The sequence below is a fragment of the Rhamphochromis sp. 'chilingali' genome (genome assembly GCF_963969265.1).
Source record: "Rhamphochromis sp. 'chilingali' genome assembly, chromosome: 2".
In the NCBI taxonomy this organism is placed as follows: Eukaryota; Metazoa; Chordata; class Actinopteri; order Cichliformes; family Cichlidae; genus Rhamphochromis; species Rhamphochromis sp. 'chilingali'.
The window spans coordinates 47,827,579-47,845,459 of record NC_137930.1 but is presented as its reverse complement, the minus strand read 5'-3'; the positions used below and the strand labels follow the sequence as shown (position 1 = coordinate 47,845,459).

General features: G+C 40.2%; 2 protein-coding genes across 3 annotated transcripts; both read right to left on the bottom strand.

Moving 5' to 3' along the window:
• Positions 1-118: 118 nt before the first annotated feature.
• On the bottom strand, positions 119-9,458 carry rlbp1b (retinaldehyde binding protein 1b). Its single transcript, XM_080874777.1, has 8 exons — positions 9,336-9,458; positions 8,507-8,548; positions 6,404-6,532; positions 5,171-5,375; positions 4,739-4,917; positions 4,463-4,621; positions 2,123-2,233; positions 119-1,537 (listed from the first exon to the last, which is right to left on the bottom strand). The coding sequence occupies exons 2-8, from the start codon at positions 8,516-8,518 to the stop codon at positions 1,409-1,411; spliced, it is 924 nt and encodes a 307-aa protein (XP_080730903.1). The 5' UTR covers positions 8,519-8,548; positions 9,336-9,458; the 3' UTR covers positions 119-1,408.
• A 3,036-nt stretch (positions 9,459-12,494) lies between these two features.
• On the bottom strand, positions 12,495-17,077 carry LOC308392991 (apoptosis-enhancing nuclease-like). 2 transcript variants are annotated; one of them, XM_080876414.1, is made up of 4 exons: positions 16,938-17,077; positions 14,669-15,340; positions 13,494-13,694; positions 12,495-13,315 (listed from the first exon to the last, which is right to left on the bottom strand). In XM_080876414.1, the coding sequence occupies exons 2-4, from the start codon at positions 15,308-15,310 to the stop codon at positions 13,118-13,120; spliced, it is 1,041 nt and encodes a 346-aa protein (XP_080732540.1). In that variant the 5' UTR covers positions 15,311-15,340; positions 16,938-17,077; the 3' UTR covers positions 12,495-13,117. The 2 variants fall into 2 exon arrangements, with proteins under 2 accessions (XP_080732540.1, XP_080732541.1); XM_080876415.1 differs by lacking the exon at positions 16,938-17,077 and adding an exon at positions 16,040-16,914.
• Between the last annotated feature and the right edge of the window lie 804 nt (positions 17,078-17,881).

Sequence of the window (17,881 nt, the reverse complement as noted above, 5' to 3'; positions counted from 1 at the left end):
AATGAGTTTTTTCAAGTTACTTGACAAGATTTTTCTTTTTAGTCTCATTTCACATAACAGGGGCTTGTCTGCATTGTTGAATATATGATTATGATGTAGAAAATGAAGGAAAATGTGGGTGTTTTCATGGTGCGCAGCCTGTTTACAAGTGATTTTCACATATTGTTTCCTTTTGTGTATTTCTACATCAACAAAGTCACAACACTTTGCATTTATTAACAGTTTATTGTACATGTATTGACATTGTTATTGGTGCACTGGGTAGCACAATGGGTCAAACTTTATTATACCTTACTGAAGAAGTCTTAAAAAAAAAAAAGAAAGAAAGGAAGAAAGAAAAGCAGGAAAGAGAGGCACTTGTTGGAATACCAGCCTTGTGCAAGAAGATGATCAGGGATAAGAGGTTGGGTCCTGAGAAAGCTGGGGCCTGCCAGTAATAAACCATCTGTGTGGTGGGTGAATTTAAGTCCAGAGAAAGCACAGTTTGACAAAACAGAGACATAACATGTGGTGTTCAGAGCCGGTCAGGATTGGCAGTGTTTTTGCGTAATGGAAAAACACTGTATGTGATAAGATAATCACATATATGACTTTTATTTTATTTTATTTTATTTTTTTGGTCCATAATCATAAGCTTCTGTACACTTCACACCAGTACCAAACCATGCTGCTTCTTCTGCTTCTTCTTCTTCTTTTTCTTTTAAGATTGACAACTGCCTCCAAGGCAGCCAGTCATTCAGTCCATGTACTTGGGTTTGGAATGAACTAAAAGTGATTGTCACAGCTAATCCACCACTGTGTACATTTACTTAACTGCATTTATTTATTTATTTATTTATTAATTTATTGGTTATGGTTCTAGTGATAAAAAGGGGAACCCTGTGACAAGATTGATGCTAATTGGACTAAAATTTATCTTAATTGCACCAACGAAAAAAAGTCCTGGCCTGAGCGAGATAATTTGGACTGGACTGCTTATTCTGCTAAAAAAAAAAAATACAGAATTGGCAAAAAGTAAATAAATACAAACACTAAAATGTTCACTGTAATGAGTTAGAAGTAAGTTTTACTTATCATAGGACTGACTTTCAAAGAAAGACAAGCAAATACATGAAGTGTATGCACTCTGTAGTTATTTGGAGCATGTATGGCACTTTTGATGGTCATCAACTAGAAAATTCAAACTATACGGTGTCACTGGGATGGCTTGTCTAGTTTTTGTCTTGAATGTGCTTTACCAGGACCTGTGCAGTACAATATCATTTTACCTTCTAACACAGTCACGACTTTCATTCATAACTTTAGTTCCTACAACCACACAGCTAGATTGGGCGTTGATTCTTCACAGTCTATAGGGTTTATAATACGTAAAGGCTCTCGACCTCATTGGCAAAAGGACTGAGGATGTCTAGTCAAACAGCTTGGCTGCTGTGGCCTTGCCGTCGTACTTGGGACCTTTTCCGTCAAACTCGGCAGGGAGAATTTCGGCATCAAACTCCTTGTAGTAATTTTCCGACTCGTCTCCGTGCACGAACACCTAAAACGAACATCCGCAGCTGTTAGAGATGCTTAAAAGTGTGTGCTATCCTTCAGCAGCCAAATGTCAAAGTCATAAATTAATTTAATATCCTTGTATCGAATATCCTGACAGACTCAAACTTATTGCTTAAGCGCACCATAAAACCAATTTTTAGAGTGGCATTATGGTTATTAGATTCAGCTCTGTTAATCAGAGTGAAACACACATCAAAATCCTTTCAGAAGCAAACTGAAGGATCCAGACCAACACATTATTGAATTAATACAGTGGTACTTGACTGTCGAGTATGTATGAAAGTCTTGTTTTATTAGAAAAAATGCAAAACTGTTTTTGCTACTTTTTGCCAAGCAGGTTCATGTCAAGTCAGATGCTGTCACGTTGCATATTACAGCTCTCCTGCACTCAAACCAAAATATAAAGGATATCTTGAGCTTGGCTGATGATAGGTTTATATATCAGAGACTTAAGGGGCAACAGTGGTCACAGTTTGAATTGCAAACCCCCTTAATGTCTGCCATTAATGCTCTCTACAAGGACTAAAACCAATCTATGTTGTCATTGAATATGATTCATTTGACTCACTCTCTCCAGCAGCTTGCTCTTCATGAGAGGTTTGACCACATTATAGGTGGTAGTGAAGTACCAGGGCTGGTGGATGAAGTGCACAGCTTTGAAACGGGCAGGGAATGAGTCCTGGTGGAACACAAAGAGCAAGATGAAGGGCAAGGAATCTAAAAATCCCATCATAAATGAATGCCAAGTCAAAGTGTTGAAACTTTGTTTGACTACTCTATTATACAATGGTTTTTGAGCTGTGGACGCTCTGCTTCCACAGACGAAAAGCAGAGCGTCTGTGGAAGTCCACCGGTCTGACTGTCCATCGTGAGCACTTTAAAGACCTACTTTACCTATATAATGAATCAGTCAAAGAGGCCAGATCCTCTTACTTCAATAATCTTATAAATCGTCATAAAAATAATTCAAGAATTCTATTTGATACCATCAACAGTATTGTTTCTCCTCCAACCCAGCATGCTCTGTTGCTTTCTGATGAAGATTGTAATACTTTCCTTAATTACTTTGTAAATAAGGTGATGGACTTGAAATCCAAAATTTCCTAAAGTGCCTCCCCTTATGAAGATACTCCTTGCTGTCTTGGATCATTTACCTCCTTTTCTCCAATCACACTAAATGACTTAATTATAGTTTTAGGTAAAATGAAATCCTCATCATGCTCTGTAGATATATTACCTCACTCTGTCCTGTCTGGGTCTATCACCAGCATTGGTCCCACATTACTATCCATCATCAACAGTTCACTGAGGCAAGGCTGTGTTCCATCTTATTTTAAACACGCTGAGGTAACTCCTCTGTTAAAAAAACAGAATCTTGATCCTAGCTCTGCTAGTAATTACCGACCTATTTCAAAATTGCCATTTGTAAGTAAATTACTTGAAAAAATTGTTGAAAATCAGTTCAGGTCTCTATTATGTAAATTACACATTCTTGACCCTTTTTCAGTCTGGCTTTCAAAAGCAGCACTCTACAGAGACCGCTCTCTTAAGAGTCTATAATGATCTATTAATGGCATCTGACGCAGGGAACTGTTCTGTGATCATTTTGCTTGATCTTAGTGCAGCCTTTGACACCTTCGACCACAAAATCCTACTTAACAGGCTCAAGGTTTTGGCTGCTATATCTGGCTCTGCCCTAGACTGGTTTTCTTCCTACTTATCAGATAGGACCTTTTCTGTTAGGACTGACAGGTTCACCTCTGACATTGCTGCCCTGACCTGTGGGGTCCCACAGGGCTCAGTTTTAGGTCCATTACTATTTTCTTTAGCTGGTATCATTCAATCTTTTAGCGACCTGTCTTATCATTTTTATGCTGATGACATTCAGCTCCATATGTCCTTTAAGCCTCATCAACTGGATAGGCTGTCCACCCTAGTCCAGTGCTTAACCCAGGTTTCTGATTGTCTTTCAAGCAACTACCTTGTTCTAAATACTAACAAGACCGAGACCATGATCATAGCTCCTCCTGAGCTACATTCTAAAATCAGTCAGGTTCTTGCCTCTTTCTGTCCATCTGTCAAGTCAAATATTCGAAATCTTGGAGTAATATTTGACTCTTCTCTGGGCCTCGACTCTCATGTAAAATCCTTGTCTCGTTCCTGTTTCTATCATTTAAGAAACATATCTAAACTGCGACATATGGTTTCCTCAGCTGAACTGGAAAAACTCATTCATGCATTTGTGTCATCACACTTAGATTACTGTAATTCCCTTTTTACTAGCTTGGATAAATCATCTCTCTCTCGCCTCCAGACAATACAAAACGCAGCAGCCAGATTACTAACTCGCTCTACCAAGCGTGTTCACATCACTCCCATCTTATATTCTTTACATTGGCTCCCAATAGAGTTTAGAATTCGCTTTAAAATTCTTGTTTTAACATACAGAGCACTAAATGGCCAGGCTCCAGATTACTTATCCAAGCTTCTTATAAAATACACTGCTGCTCGTCATCTCCGCTCACAGACTCAGAGTCTCTTAGTTGTTCCCCGTACACGACTGAAGACAAAAGGGGACAGAGCCTTTCAGTCTGTTGCACCAAGGCTGTGGAACAGTTTACCACTACATTTATGTTTGCTTGACTCTGTGGATTCTTTTAAAAAACTGTTAAAAACTCTTCTGTTCAAACAAGCCTTTTGTTGATCTACATATTTTATATTTTTTACATTATTTACATTTGATCTTTTACATTGTATATAATGTCTATTGATTTTATTGTTTATTTTAATATTTGTGTACGGCGCTTTGTGATTGTCTGTCTGTGAAAAGCGCTTAATAAATAAAGTTTACTTACTTACTTCTCCTCTAAAGTAATTCAACCAAAATAATGGATTTTTTCCCCCCCACCTGTAACATGTCCACCATCTTTTTGAGCTCAGTGGGTTTGATTCCTGATGCCTGCTGCATGGTGAAGCCCTTGAAGTTTTCAATGATACAGAATCCATTGATTTGAGTTTCCTCGTTCTCTAGAAGCTTCTCAAGTATCACACAGTAGGCGCGCAGGATCTGAATGCACACAGACAAACATGTTTTATATTTATAGTATCTTCTAGTAAGCTCCTGTCAGAGATGGGACAAAAATACATAAGCTTCCTGTGTAATAAAAGAAATGAGTCACCATACCTCGTCAAAGGTGATCTCCTCGTAGTCCCAGTTCTCGATGTTGAAAAGCAGGACCACACGGCCGTATTTGTCTCTGCTATGCAGGATGCCGGGGTAGCCGGCCTCGATGGTGCTGCGCACGGCCTCAGGGGTCAGGCTCTCGAACAGCTCGGGGTAATCCTTCCTAAAACGCACATAACCTGAGTAGAAGCACAGGAATCCTATTAGATTACATTTCATCTTTGAAAAATGCTTTTTTAAACTACAGGTGGTAGATTTTTTTTTTTTTTAATTTCTTTTTTTAACCTGGATCCTTATGATAAAATCATATGTTTGTGAGGCTACATGACTTTTCAGAATTGATACCATAATGACGCTTAGATGCACAGAGGAAGAAATGATGTGCATGTATTTAGATCTGCCACTTTCAGCCGCTCATTTTGAACATTTTACCCTTCATAAGGTCGAAAGCCCTGGGCACGTCGTACTTCCTGGCACGAATGAAGCGGGTCAGCATGTTGTCTGGTTTCTCCCCGAAGGTGTCCTGCACCCCCTTGGCCAGATCATCACCACCTTCTGCCTTCTCCTTAATAATTGCTCGCAACTCCTTCACTGCTGACACCCGCTTCTCATCGGTCTCATTCAGCTCATCCTTGGCCTGCAGAGAGGAGCCAGTCCAGGCAGTTAGTTCACAGATTATATTTGAGTGGTCCTGGTTGTATAAGGGTTTATTTTCATAAATATGGTCCATGTTTCATTTCACTTATGCCCTTAAAGTTGGTCGTACTGATCAAACCATTGTGTTCTACCAGATACAGGGTGATAATTTAGATAGGATAGGGTAGTGGTCTAACCACAATTAAGAATGACAAGCCAGCTTTAAGACCCGAACTCTTCCATGGCATGCATTTTTAATCTTTGATATTTGGGCTGATTGGAACCCGATGAACGTAAAAACAAAGAATCACCAGATTTTTTTTTTTTTTTTACTTGATTTCTTTTCCAAGAAAGATGAGAGCCACATATGAGGATATTCGTTTTCAATTTTGATAAGACAGAGGCAGTATAATGTCCTTGTAAGTGGATATCAGGCCCTTGTAGAGCAAAATTTAGTATTTTGGTCTAAATAACCCAAAATGTGATGTCCACATATGTGGATGCCAGGTCCTAGGAGGTTAAAGTCACTGCTTCCAATTTGTAACTTAAGACAAACAATTGGAGGGCTACTATCCCAAGTTTTACATTTCTGGTGCCACCTATTGTTGTGAAAGGGTATTGCACATCCTAATGAAGCCTTAATGTTTTTTCCCAATTTGGAACACCAACACAAAGATGTACCTTCAAAAAACTGGACATTGTTAATAAGTAAACCATTGAAAGTTGTATATTCTCAAACTTTAATTTTATTTATGAAAACAAACTTCAATTTAGAGTTATTTATCTAGCGTAAAATGGGGTAAAGACGCTACAATAATAGAGGGATAATGCCAACAATCAGATGACTCCCTATGAGCTAGCATTAGGCAACAGTGGGAAGGAAAAACTCCCTTTTAACAAAAGGAAACCTGGAGGTTTTACTGGGGTTGTTCTGGCATTGCATTACAATTCCTTTGCTTGTTAAAGAGTTTTTTGTCCTGATGTGACTCTGATGAATCTTGATCTTATTCCAAAGATTTCTTTGATCACCTTCTGCATTGTGTGGTCTGGCACGTTGGTGCAGGGTCCAAAAACTGGTCCGTGGTCCTTGACGGTCAGACGCTCCAGCTTGGCCCTGAGCGCCTGCTCCTCCTCTGACACCATACGGTAAGTTCCACTCTGAGGACAGAAGATATTATTACAGCTTGTCATGGTTGCTTATAAATGTTTATTTATAGTGAGAAAATCTATTGGTCCTGTAATCTCAAATTCCTCAGAAACATTTAAAGACACTTAATCAGGGAAACAAATGGACTAGTAAATCAAACGACCTCCCAAAGTCCAACTTCCAGTCTGGATTCGGGAGACAGACACATTGTCTTCTTTTAAGATTAGGCTTAAAAATGTTCCTTTTTGATAAAGCATATAGTTGGGACTGGATCAAGTGACCCTGAATCCTCCCTTAGTTTCTTAGTTATGCAACAATAGGTGCACATGATGCACAAAGTGTTTCTTTTTTATTCACTTCTTTAAACTCACTATGTGTTCATGTTTATACACAACTTTGCATTTAATCTTACTTCTTAGCCTGCACCTATCCACTCGAACTCTGCGCTCCTCCAGTCAGATGCTTTTATTAGTTCCACACTCCCAGTTCAAATCTAAAGGTGACAGGGCTTTCTCCAGTGGCCTTGACTTGACTAATCTCTGGCTCTCTTCCACAGTGTGTCTTTTGTCCTGTTTTCCTGCCCTCACCCACCACCCTCACTGAGCATGGTTCTGCTGGAGGTTTCTTCCTGTTAAAGGGAGTTTTTCCTTCACACTTTTGCCAAGTGCTTGCTCATAAGGGTGGCCTGGTTGTTTTCTCTGTATTATTGTAGGGTCCTTGCCTTACAATGTTGAGGTAAATGTTGTTGTGATTTGGAACTAATTGAACTGAACTGAAGGGCAGCGGGTGGCGCAGTGGTTAATGCTGTTGCCTCACAGCAGTAAGGTCCTGAGTTTGACTCCACCATCTTGCCGAAGTCTTTCTGTGTAGAGTCTCCCTGTGTTTGGGTGGGTTGTCTCAGGCCTCCTCCCACAGTCCAAAGACATATGGTGGGACTTTAGGGTAATTGATGATTCTAAATTGGCCATGGGTCTGAGTGTGAATGGGTGGCTGTTTCTTGGTGTTAGCCCTGTGACAGACTGGCGATGTGTCCAGGGTGTACCCTGCCTCTCACCCTATGATTGCTGCGATAGGCTCCACCACTCTACACCCCCAACACCACCACCCCACTGCAAAATAAGGATAAGTGGAACTGATCTCAATTCAAAGCTACTCTAGTTGTGGTCAAGAAATGAATATGAAACTGAGCATGCTATATCCACTTTAGTAAAGATTAAATGCTTTAAACCAACAGACAAAGTTGTGCTTTTGAACACAAACCCCAGTCGGCCCAGTTCAGAGCAAACATTTTATCATAGTAAGAAGGCACCGGTATGATTACCATCATTAAAAATGGATGCATTCCACTTAGGTGTGCCATTTCCAGGATCTTGACATTATGGATGTTCACTGGCTTAGTGGCACAGGTGAATGAAGCACATTCATTTTTAATGGCAGCAGTGTCACCTGTCAAAATTGCTGTAATGGGGGAGACTAACTAAAGATGTTGCAGTTTGTTATAATGGCTGATGGAAAACCGTTTCCCTGTGAGCACAAAGATGTTTATGTTTCACGTGTCTGCAGGAAAACTTTTAAGTTGCGCAGCACTTTGGATAAAAGCCGAGTACCTCGTCATGTCAATTTAACTCTCTCACAAGACTGGGTTTTGCTGTGTGAGCTTTAAAACACGTCTAATCCACGTGAGACAGGATGCCTGTCCACCAGTGTTGCAGGTCCGCAATCAATAGACTTCAGTGTTTTGGTTAATCTCCCTCACATGAGTCCTGCAAAGCTTGTAAATACATGGTGAGGACCACTATTCGACCTGAAGCAGGGATCAGAGATTAGCAGCTAAAGAAACTGTGGCTATCGCTGGTGTCTGCAACAATGGGCCTTTGGGAAGTTTTGAGCTGCAGCTGAATCCATCTGAGATGGAGAATAGATGTTTGTCCTTATGAATGCTGTCCTGTTTGTCTGTTTAAGAGTGTAAAAGTGGAGATACTCACGACTACAGCCATGTCTTCTCTTTAAAAATGTCCTTGTCCTGTCTGGAAGAAAAGAAGAGGTAACTTGTGATTCTTATCAATCCCACTTAAATCTTAAAAACTGACACACTGTAGTCCTTCTAAATCCCTTTTATCCCATCCTCTCTGCTCTCACATGGTACCTTTTTGGCTATATTTAGCTTTTGCCAATCCTGGGTGACTTATCAGGAGAGTTAAGCTTGACAGCCTTTTAGTTTCATAATCATCAGGCTCACAGTGGGTGTCGATGGGCAAAATGTTAGATATAGAGCAAGAAAATCTTTAATTGGTACAATGGTGCATACATATAGGCATACATACAGTATAATACAGCATGCAACCACTTGATGAAGGAGATTTGAACAAAAGTTGAATAGCTAACCTAGTTGCGGTCAGTTATTTACTTGAAAGAAAATGAAAGTGCAGTCTAATAGTCTATTAAGCACTTATAAAATATATTCATAAAGACCAGCAACATCCATATGTCTTTATAATACCATGCTACACAGCCCAAAGCTGTGGTATTACGAGTGCTTGCATTTTTATGACTCTCGGTCTCAGTGGAAACGCCTCAAACCTAACCACTGTCAGCCCCATGATGCACCCACTGCACAAGATTTGAGCTGGAATGATCTGCTTTTAGATACCTCGAGATAAAAGAGAAACAAGGCAGCAAAACATCCATAATTTCATCCTACAACATAAGATGAAGTCTGTAAAGCTGAGCCAAATCCACTGCCTGGTAACAACAGGAGTTAAGGAACTGAATACAACTGGAAGCATCATCTGAGCAAAGAAGGCCGATTCCTACCTGAGGCAGACGTGAAGTAGCTGGCGGGGAGTCACAGGGTCTGTGCTGAGAAGTGTCGATGGGAGCTATGATTTGTAGTGTTGGGATTAGTCGCGTCACAGCAGATTACACCCAACAGGCTCCTTTTTCTTTTCAATCAGTATAAAAGAGGCAGTGAGTGTGGAAAGGGGGGGGGGGGAAGTAGCTGTGATGGGGTTGCTTTTTTAACCAATGGTGGACGAGCTCCGGTGATGAAAGGCAGGGCCAGGATGATGTAAAGTTAAGTGTACCCTTCAGTTCAGAAGTGATTTAAGGAGAAGAGGGATTTGATTGCATTCCGAGGAGACTTGAACGGAGTGAACAGAGACCATTGTGAGTGCTGAGTCCCCAGGATGAACACACTGTGTTCAAATGCTCTGTTTCACATGTTTGGAGGTATAATTGAGAAGACGTGGTTAGTCTGGTTCTGCAAACTTAAATTGCATAATTTATCACATTTCATGCAAGTTGTTGGGGTCGAGCAGAAACCCAGAGAGCTGAAAAATTAAGCCACCGCAAAAGTGCAACTAAATTACAATTTCTCTGTTGGCCAGTCGCTGAACTGAACATCTCTGTGTTTGTGCTGTTGGTGGCTTCTTGAAGAAATGTTAAAATAAATTATCTGACAAATCACGAGACATGCCCCATAAACCTAATAACAGGTTGAGCCACTCTCAGCAAGCATTTGCAATAACTGGAAATGAATCTTTTACAGCGCTGTCGAGGAGTTTTGGCCCACTCATCTTGGGAGAATTGTTGTAATTCAGCTACACTGGTTTCTGAGCCTGAGCTGCCTTTTTAAGGTCATGACACAGCATCTCAATCAGATTCTGGTCAGGACTTTGACTAGGCCACTCCAGAATTTTCATTTTGTTTTTCTGGATCAATGGTAATGAAAATATTAATGATCAAGAAACTGACCTCACAGCCCGTTGTTTGCCAGGGAGCTAGTTTCAGTCGTTATGCAAATATTATGTTTATAAGGTTGGGGAAACCTGCAGTCAGCTGAGACTGAAGAAGTCACTTGGATGGGTGACGAAACATTTCTCCCACTGAAAACTCTACGTCCAGATGAACAGAATGAACTTTATGGGAGTTCTTTGGAAATCCCAAAACCCCCCGTAAACCCATGACACCTTAGAATATGGGGTTCCATGGTGCTAATGACATTTAACTTTATTTAAAAATCAAGGGGTTGCTTTCAATTGAACTCTGTGCTATCATCATACCAAAACCTAAAGAACTCTTAAAGGCCTTCAGACAAAACATTTTAATGTCCATGAATTAGTAAAATGTTTTTTAACTACTATAAGAAAGATCATCTACAAGAGGTTTATCTTTCAAACTGCAGGCAGTTTGATTTCCCATCCCAGTAATTTTATCCCTAAGTGCAGATCGTCTGATGGAAAACAGTCTCCAAGAACCCCAAAATTATCTCGGGGTACCTGCAGGTAACTATTACAACTTTTGGTCTCAAAGTACATGTGTTCACGATCAGAGACTGCAAAGTTTGAGGTGCATTATAGGTGTGCCAAGAAAAAACAACAACCTTTCTTGTACCAAAACACACTTTTCCACTAAACATACAGTACGTGCAAAGAATACACATTTTGGAAAATAATGTGCTGTAAAAATAGTAATGCATGGGAGTGGAAATGTGTCTCTAGTTGTTTCAGTGGCTCAGCAACTCGAAATAGTGTTTAAAGGTCATGGGAGGCCATCTGTGCACGCTCTGAAGCCGTCTTGGAACAGGATAATAAACTCAAGTGCACTCGAAACATTATCCAAGGAAGTGAATTTTATATAGAAGAGTGGTTACTAATCTGAGGAAGTTGATGCAGAAATTGCTGGCCAATTTTGCATAACTCTGTGATTGTATTTTCTTGCGATGTTTAGTGTATCGCCTTCATCTGTAGGTAACATTTCAAAAAGGTTCATATGGTTGATCATCCTCTGAATGTTGCTTTTACACGTGAAATACTCAGAAAATCTTATCGCTATAACCGAAAGATGACCAAGAGCAAAAAATAAAAGCAAAAACTGTCAGACATCTTTTCTCTATTGGGTATGTCACACGTATAGAATAAAGGAAGCAGCTAAGATAATGAATAAGGTTCAAAATATACACCATTTTCTTGCATATCTGCACACACAAGCCCACAGATCTGCCTGTAGACATATGTGCGGCCACAGAAGATCTTAAACTTTCCACACTGCTCTGTGATCTGATTAGTTCTCACGCACACAACTTTGCATGAAACAGTCACTTTCTTCATTTTGCGAGACCAATGTCTAAAGTTATCTTTATGCAGCACAGTGAAGCATGATCAAAAAAAATTATTGGCGATTTCATTTCTCTGTTCAAACATGAATAATCTTGTGTTTTAGCTAAACAGAATGACCCCGACCGTGTTAACGTCACTGATGATGCTATGACGAAGGTGCAGGCAGCCAACCAACCAGTAATCTGCTAATTCAGGTCTGATCTGCTAAATAAAGCGATTTGTGGAGCAAAATTAGATGGATTGTGCAAACAATGCTATGCTCTGTTCTTCCCTTGTTGCCTGAGCTTTAGGGCCAAGTCCAGCCTTTAGGTGTGTGCATTTGTGTATGTGTGTGTATAAAGATGCTTGAGAATTAAAGCATGAGATGTAAAAACATATCTACCTGCAGCTTAATGCACTCGCCTACATAAAGTAAATTGTGCACATTAGTTAAATCGCTGTCTGGAAACAAGTATGTTTCCTTTTGTTTGGCTTATCCTCTAAAAACAGCTTTTGCCAAGTTAAATGAGGATACTGGGCCAGGTTATGGAAGGGGTTTTGTAACCTATTTGGCCAGGGTGCCATCACATCGTTTCACATGCTGAGCCTGTATTTGTGACACTTAATAGTAGGTCTGAATGATCCCCAAATTATTTCCCAACACTTAAAGTGAGATTTCATTATGTAATGCTACTGGTGCTAACAGAAACCCACAACCTGAACTGATATGACACAGTGTGCTTAGGAAACCAACCTGAAAGAAGAATGTACAGTAAAGGTCTTTCATCATCAGGGAATGACTTTAGTGAGGCTGGAGGTGTCTGCATTGTGAACTTCTAAAATTATCCTCACAAGCACTAATATCAAACAATGGGACTTTTTGTTTTTAAACATGATGCAGTTTTATTAGGACATTTCAGAGCAGCTTACAATGTGAGATGATCAAAATACTAACCGAACCCTGCTAAAATCAGTCCACATGACCAATATCAGCTCATAGTAATATTTGTGATTTCCAAGTTTTTCTATCAAGGCAGTAACTAACATTTCAAAAGCAGTCATTCATCTTGTGTTTTCAAGAACAGCTACATTTATGTCATCTTTTCCAATTAATAGATGAATTTTTCAAGGAAGAGCAGATACTTGTTAGAGAACTGCAAACCTCAAATACAAGAGCACCAACTCTTACTTTATAAATACAATCAAGTCTGGAACGACTAATTTGATCAACCATTTCTACAGACAACCAAAAGTCTTTTGTTAGAAGCTCTGAACATGTTTAACATGTTAAACGCAATAAGTTAGAAAGTGTTTTTGTTCCACATTTTAAAGGCATTTCTCTCCAAAGTGATTCAGGACACCTTCAATTTAACATTTCTAACGTTCATTCAGATCGGACTTCCATTAACTCTCTGAACCTGCTCTGATGACTACGAACATCATCACGCAAAAGGAGCCTGCTGAGGTATTTCCCACTGTCCCACCATTACTTTTCTCCTATTAGCCATCAGCAATGATGTCATCCGGCCAGTACTCGTCCTGCATGTAGTGCTTTGATGAGGAGAAGCTTGGCTCGAGTGGAGCGTCGTCATCCCTCAGCTTGTTCTGCACCTCCTGCTCCCACTCCCCCTCCACCAGCTTGTAGAGGTCGAGCGCAGCCTGAGCATCCTCCACTGAACAATGACCTCGCTTCCCAACCTGAGAGAGTGATAGGATCCACAGGATTACAACAACAGTTACACGAGCATATTACTAAATCTAGTCTCAGATACCAGAAAATAACTTCAGTGAAAAATGCTGTGACCTGAAAGGAACAATTTTCCAAAACAGCCGCTCATCACTTGTTTTGGAGCGTCCTCTCATCTCAAGCTCTCACCTGTATGCTCCTGTTCAGCAGCTTATTTGCCAGCGTTCTGAGGGAGGGACAGCATTTACTGGGGAAACCGGCCAACCGGCTGAGGAGACGCGTTGTACTCGTGTCCCTGACCATGTGACAGGGATGAACCATGTCCAGTGCCTCAAAGTCATTATAGATGGAGTGGCCCACGACCACTTTGCCTTCAAGTATACTGAGGATCTAAGGTAGAGAGTGAGAATCCATGCAAGGGAACAAGGAGGAAGACAATTTACTTAACATTTAATTTTTTTTTTTTTTTTTTTTTAGACTGTAACAGATTCAAATAAGTTTACTGAAGTAATTCCAGAATTCAGGGGTTAGATTTCTGCTGTCATGCATTTCATTTGTAATCTAATTTGCAGATTCAGTCTCTCTCGGCTCTAGCTTGAAGTCTTCATACTTATGTCCTGTGACAGACTAAGGGCTCTAAACTCATCATAAAGTCAAGTGACAATGTTTTAAGTGCCCGTGCGCTGCAGCAGTGCTGTTGTGGAAGGAAAGCTCGACTACACACAGTCTGCATTTAACTTTGTTTTCTGTGAAATGCTTTGATATTTTTTAAAATCTGTTTCAGTCCTCCTGTTTTGCAGTTTGCACTACGTTCTTCTTCGTTAGTATTGAGCTTAGTCTTGGCAGACGACATAAGCGGTACTGCCCCGATTAGCTTCCAGTAGTGCATTGCATTTCCACATTTTTTTAACATGTTAAAATAGACAAATAAAGAGCAAGACCAAGCATGCTTACACTTTCAGCCTGGTACTACACAAAACAAGGAAGAAAAAAAAAAAAAGAAAAGGGATGATTCATCGAGATTTAAACTTGGCCAAGAGTTTTAGTTAATGCATCTATTGTGTTCATTTGAGCACCACCCTATTGCACTGCCGGTGGGGTGACGATAACACCAAGGTTATCGGCTGAAGGGAAAAAATTAAAAGTTAGGATTCCACTTTCTTCAAATAAAAACTCAAGTTGGGCACATGCTAGAACAAAAGTCTGATATACAGTCCTCCTCCCCCCATGATGACAGAGTGTCCTAAAATGATTAAACTGAAGTTTTTCTCCTCAATCCACCAGATTATCCCAGGAGAACAGTCTCTATTTTAGAGCCCAGGTTAAATCTTTCATCACTGTTGTCTACAAACACTCAGACGTACCTCTTCTCTGGCTTGAATGAAGGGTGTGGCGTTGAGGAGATGATGCCTTCGGATGCCGCTCCAGCGAGTCCTGAAGTCTGTGACAGGCTGACAGGGTTTCACGTATTTATCATACAGCACGTTCCCATGATAGTCCAGGATGCTGCAGCGGGCCAGCTCGCTGCAACGTCCTCCAGACCCTGTCCCCACCATCTCACAGTCCAATGCCACCACTGTAGTCGGGCAGGAGCTGAAACACGGCGAACTTCGACCACTGGCTGGAGGACTGGCTTCAGAGGAGAAGCCACTGTCCATCTCCCACCGATCTCCAAGGGCCGCAATGACAGAGTGGTGGTTAGCTGTTCCAGACACTGATGTATGTTTGGATAGATCAGTGCTTTCAGAGTTCAAAGTGCTTTGATTTTCCTGTTCTGGAGCACTCATTTTAGACCTTTTGATCAATACGTTTGTATCAAGTGATTCATGGTGGGCGTCCGTTCTTTTCATCTTCATGTTGGCGATTATCCTCTTTTCCTGATGCCTCTTCCTGGCTCTTGCATTCTCCATGGCGCAGAGCACCATGGCTTTTTTACAGAGATACCGATAATTGCTGAGAAGACCTCGTGAGGAGGCTTTTCTCCTGTTTGATGACTCTGCCATCATTGATTCGTGGAACAGTTTTCACAGTCATGTCTGAGGAAACAACACAAAAGTCAGGATAGTGATGACCCTTATTAAAAATGTGGCTCATCATGAACTGCAGATTATTGAAATGATGTGAAAATGATTTAAAAAAATTGTTAATGAACTATTCCTGTACAATACACAGTACATGGGGATTGACAAGTCATTAGCCGGTTAGCATATCCTGGATAACCCAAGGAATACACCAGGCACAAATTAGCACCATGTTTCACATGCAGTTTAGTTTCATCCTTTGCACAGCTTCCCTCTTTATCTGCTTTTTACACAGCATCAATAGAACCAGCAATATGAAGCAGGTCTGGTGGAATCACAAGCACCATCTTAGGAGGAAATGATTGGCTAAGGCAGGACCACACCCAGTGTAATTCCTAATACTAATACAATAACCAGAACTTCAAATTTCATCTGGAATGACCTGAAACTAGAGACTTTGAGATTGCGGTTTGAGCATGAGCAGGAGAGTGAATATCTTGGAGAAGATGAAGCTGTAAGGCAGGAGGAAAAGAGAAAGACCACAGAGTAGATTAATTATGTAGTGAAAGAGGACATGCAGAGAAAGGTCTGAGGTGATAAAAGAGGATCCTAGGAATTGTGTGAAATGAAGGGAGATGTGGTGATCCCTAAATGGACCCGATCAAATAAGGGATGAATGAATTAATAAATGCAAATGTAAGGCATTTTGCGCACTTGCTCCACTTTTCAGACCCATAGGCTGTATCGATGTTCTGCAAACATGAGGAATTCTTCACGTTTTTAGGATTGGAAAAAACACCCAAGGAGGACTGTCCCTGCATAGTCGCATTTTTGGTACACCTGAAAGGGAATTTTAGCCAATGCGAAAGTAAATCACTTTGATATAGCCCCGTTTTTTACTTCATGCACTATGAAGACAATAAAGCAAAAAAGTTTGAGACTAACGTATTTGATACTAACGTATTTGATACCACCTGAACATCGTAATTCTCCAGCCACAATAATCTGGACACGTGGCCATACTTACGGGTGCCTTTAAGGGCCACATACCTGACACTAACACATTACAAACACCCCATAAGTGCAGAGTTTGACTCTTCTTAGTGGCATAAATATGATGGTGGTGTCAAGTTAAAGTTTAAAAAATTTTTCCTCGCCAGTCTTCATGTTGATAAATAATAAATCCAGCATACAATTCAGGCTGTATATACAAAGCACCCATCATCCAAACATCATCCGCCTGGATGATCCGGATATGGCGAGGCCTTGAAAGATTGTAAAAGCTTACAGTTTTGTTTTGTTTTTTACAAAAAACGCGCTTGGCACTTTTGAAATCAAACACTAGCCGGTAACATTTCAGGAAAAAAAACTGAAGCTCATGTAAAACGAGTTTGCATGTGACTAAATTCAGCTGGAAATTCCACGTATTTAAACACAGTTTGTCTCTCAGTTTGATTATAAAAAGAAAAACCCCAGCGAGCCGCAGAAAGTCGCGTTAAAAATAAGACAACGCCCCTTGAGATCGATTACAAGCATAAACGACGTATTTCTGAACGCTGACAAACACGAGAACAGAAATGAATTGAGAAAGAGTAAAAATATCTTACGTTACCTTCTGAAACAGCACGTGTAGGGTCTGAACATGCCCGGACAAATCGCCTCTACTCTTTAATCCCATTGGTTCAATCTCTTCTTCTTTAGTTTACTCAGACAAACTCACATGCGGAGTCGCCGCCTATTGGTTGGGTGCGTACCCGTGCGTTGTCTAATATTAAACTTTGTTTGATGATGTAAAACATGTAAGCGTGACAAATATGAAAATAAATAAATACACAAGAAAAGTCTGAGAATCCATCAGCGTCTTCATTTCCTCCAGAGACTCTAGGTTTTTGCTATTTGCAGCAACATCAGCAATCAGTTTTGTATGGGACTGTAGTTGCTCTCTGATCTCCTACGGAGATGATAAAGTGATCTCATCTTGTATGTTATATACAGTCCGTAATTCGGACCGCTGCCAAAAACACATGAAAAAAAAATAAATAAATAAATAAAGATTTTAGCATTAGCTACCTGTAATATAGCCTAAGGGTTTGGAAATGTCCCATTAACAAAACACCTCTCTTTCTTTGCACTCAGTGGAGAGGTACTAAAATAAATCTCATGTGAATCCCACATTATTAATTGTAGGACTATAAATGTCCCCATTTACAAAAATGCGGTGGCATTTTAGCTTCTAATCAAGGTTAACATCTAGATTTCCAACATGTGAACTGTACCCCCCCCCCCAAAAAAATAAAAAAAGCTACAGATCAGTAAATATCAGAAAAATGATGTAGATGCACTGATTATTTGGCTTATATTTATAGTATTTTGTGATTGGGATAACTTTCTCCAGCCCAAGAGGCTGGTTTAGTGATATTTAAGGTAAATATAACCAAATAACTCAAATTTGTTTTTGAAGATGACACACACACACACACACACACACCTTGCTTAAGTCTCAGTTTCACTACAGATACATCAGTTGTTCACATTTAGCCACCAAATATTAATTTC

Bases quoted from the DNA above. Each gene is read 5' to 3' on its own strand.
- rlbp1b (XM_080874777.1), bottom strand. The intron at 4,622-4,738 runs GTATGGTGACTC...GTGTGCATTCAG, and splicing joins AGGAGATCACCTTTGACGAG to ATCCTGCGCGCCTACTGTGT. The intron at 1,538-2,122 runs GTGAGTCAAATG...TGTTCGTTTTAG, and splicing joins AGAGCAAGCTGCTGGAGAGA to GTGTTCGTGCACGGAGACGA.
- LOC308392991 (XM_080876414.1), bottom strand. From the start codon at position 15,310: ATGATGGCAGAGTCATCAAACAGGAGAAAAGCCTCCTCACGAGGTCTT. The intron at 13,695-14,668 runs GTACGTCTGAGT...TCTCTACCTTAG, and splicing joins TCATTCAAGCCAGAGAAGAG to ATCCTCAGTATACTTGAAGG. The intron at 13,316-13,493 runs GTGAGAGCTTGA...TCACTCTCTCAG, and splicing joins TGCTGAACAGGAGCATACAG to GTTGGGAAGCGAGGTCATTG.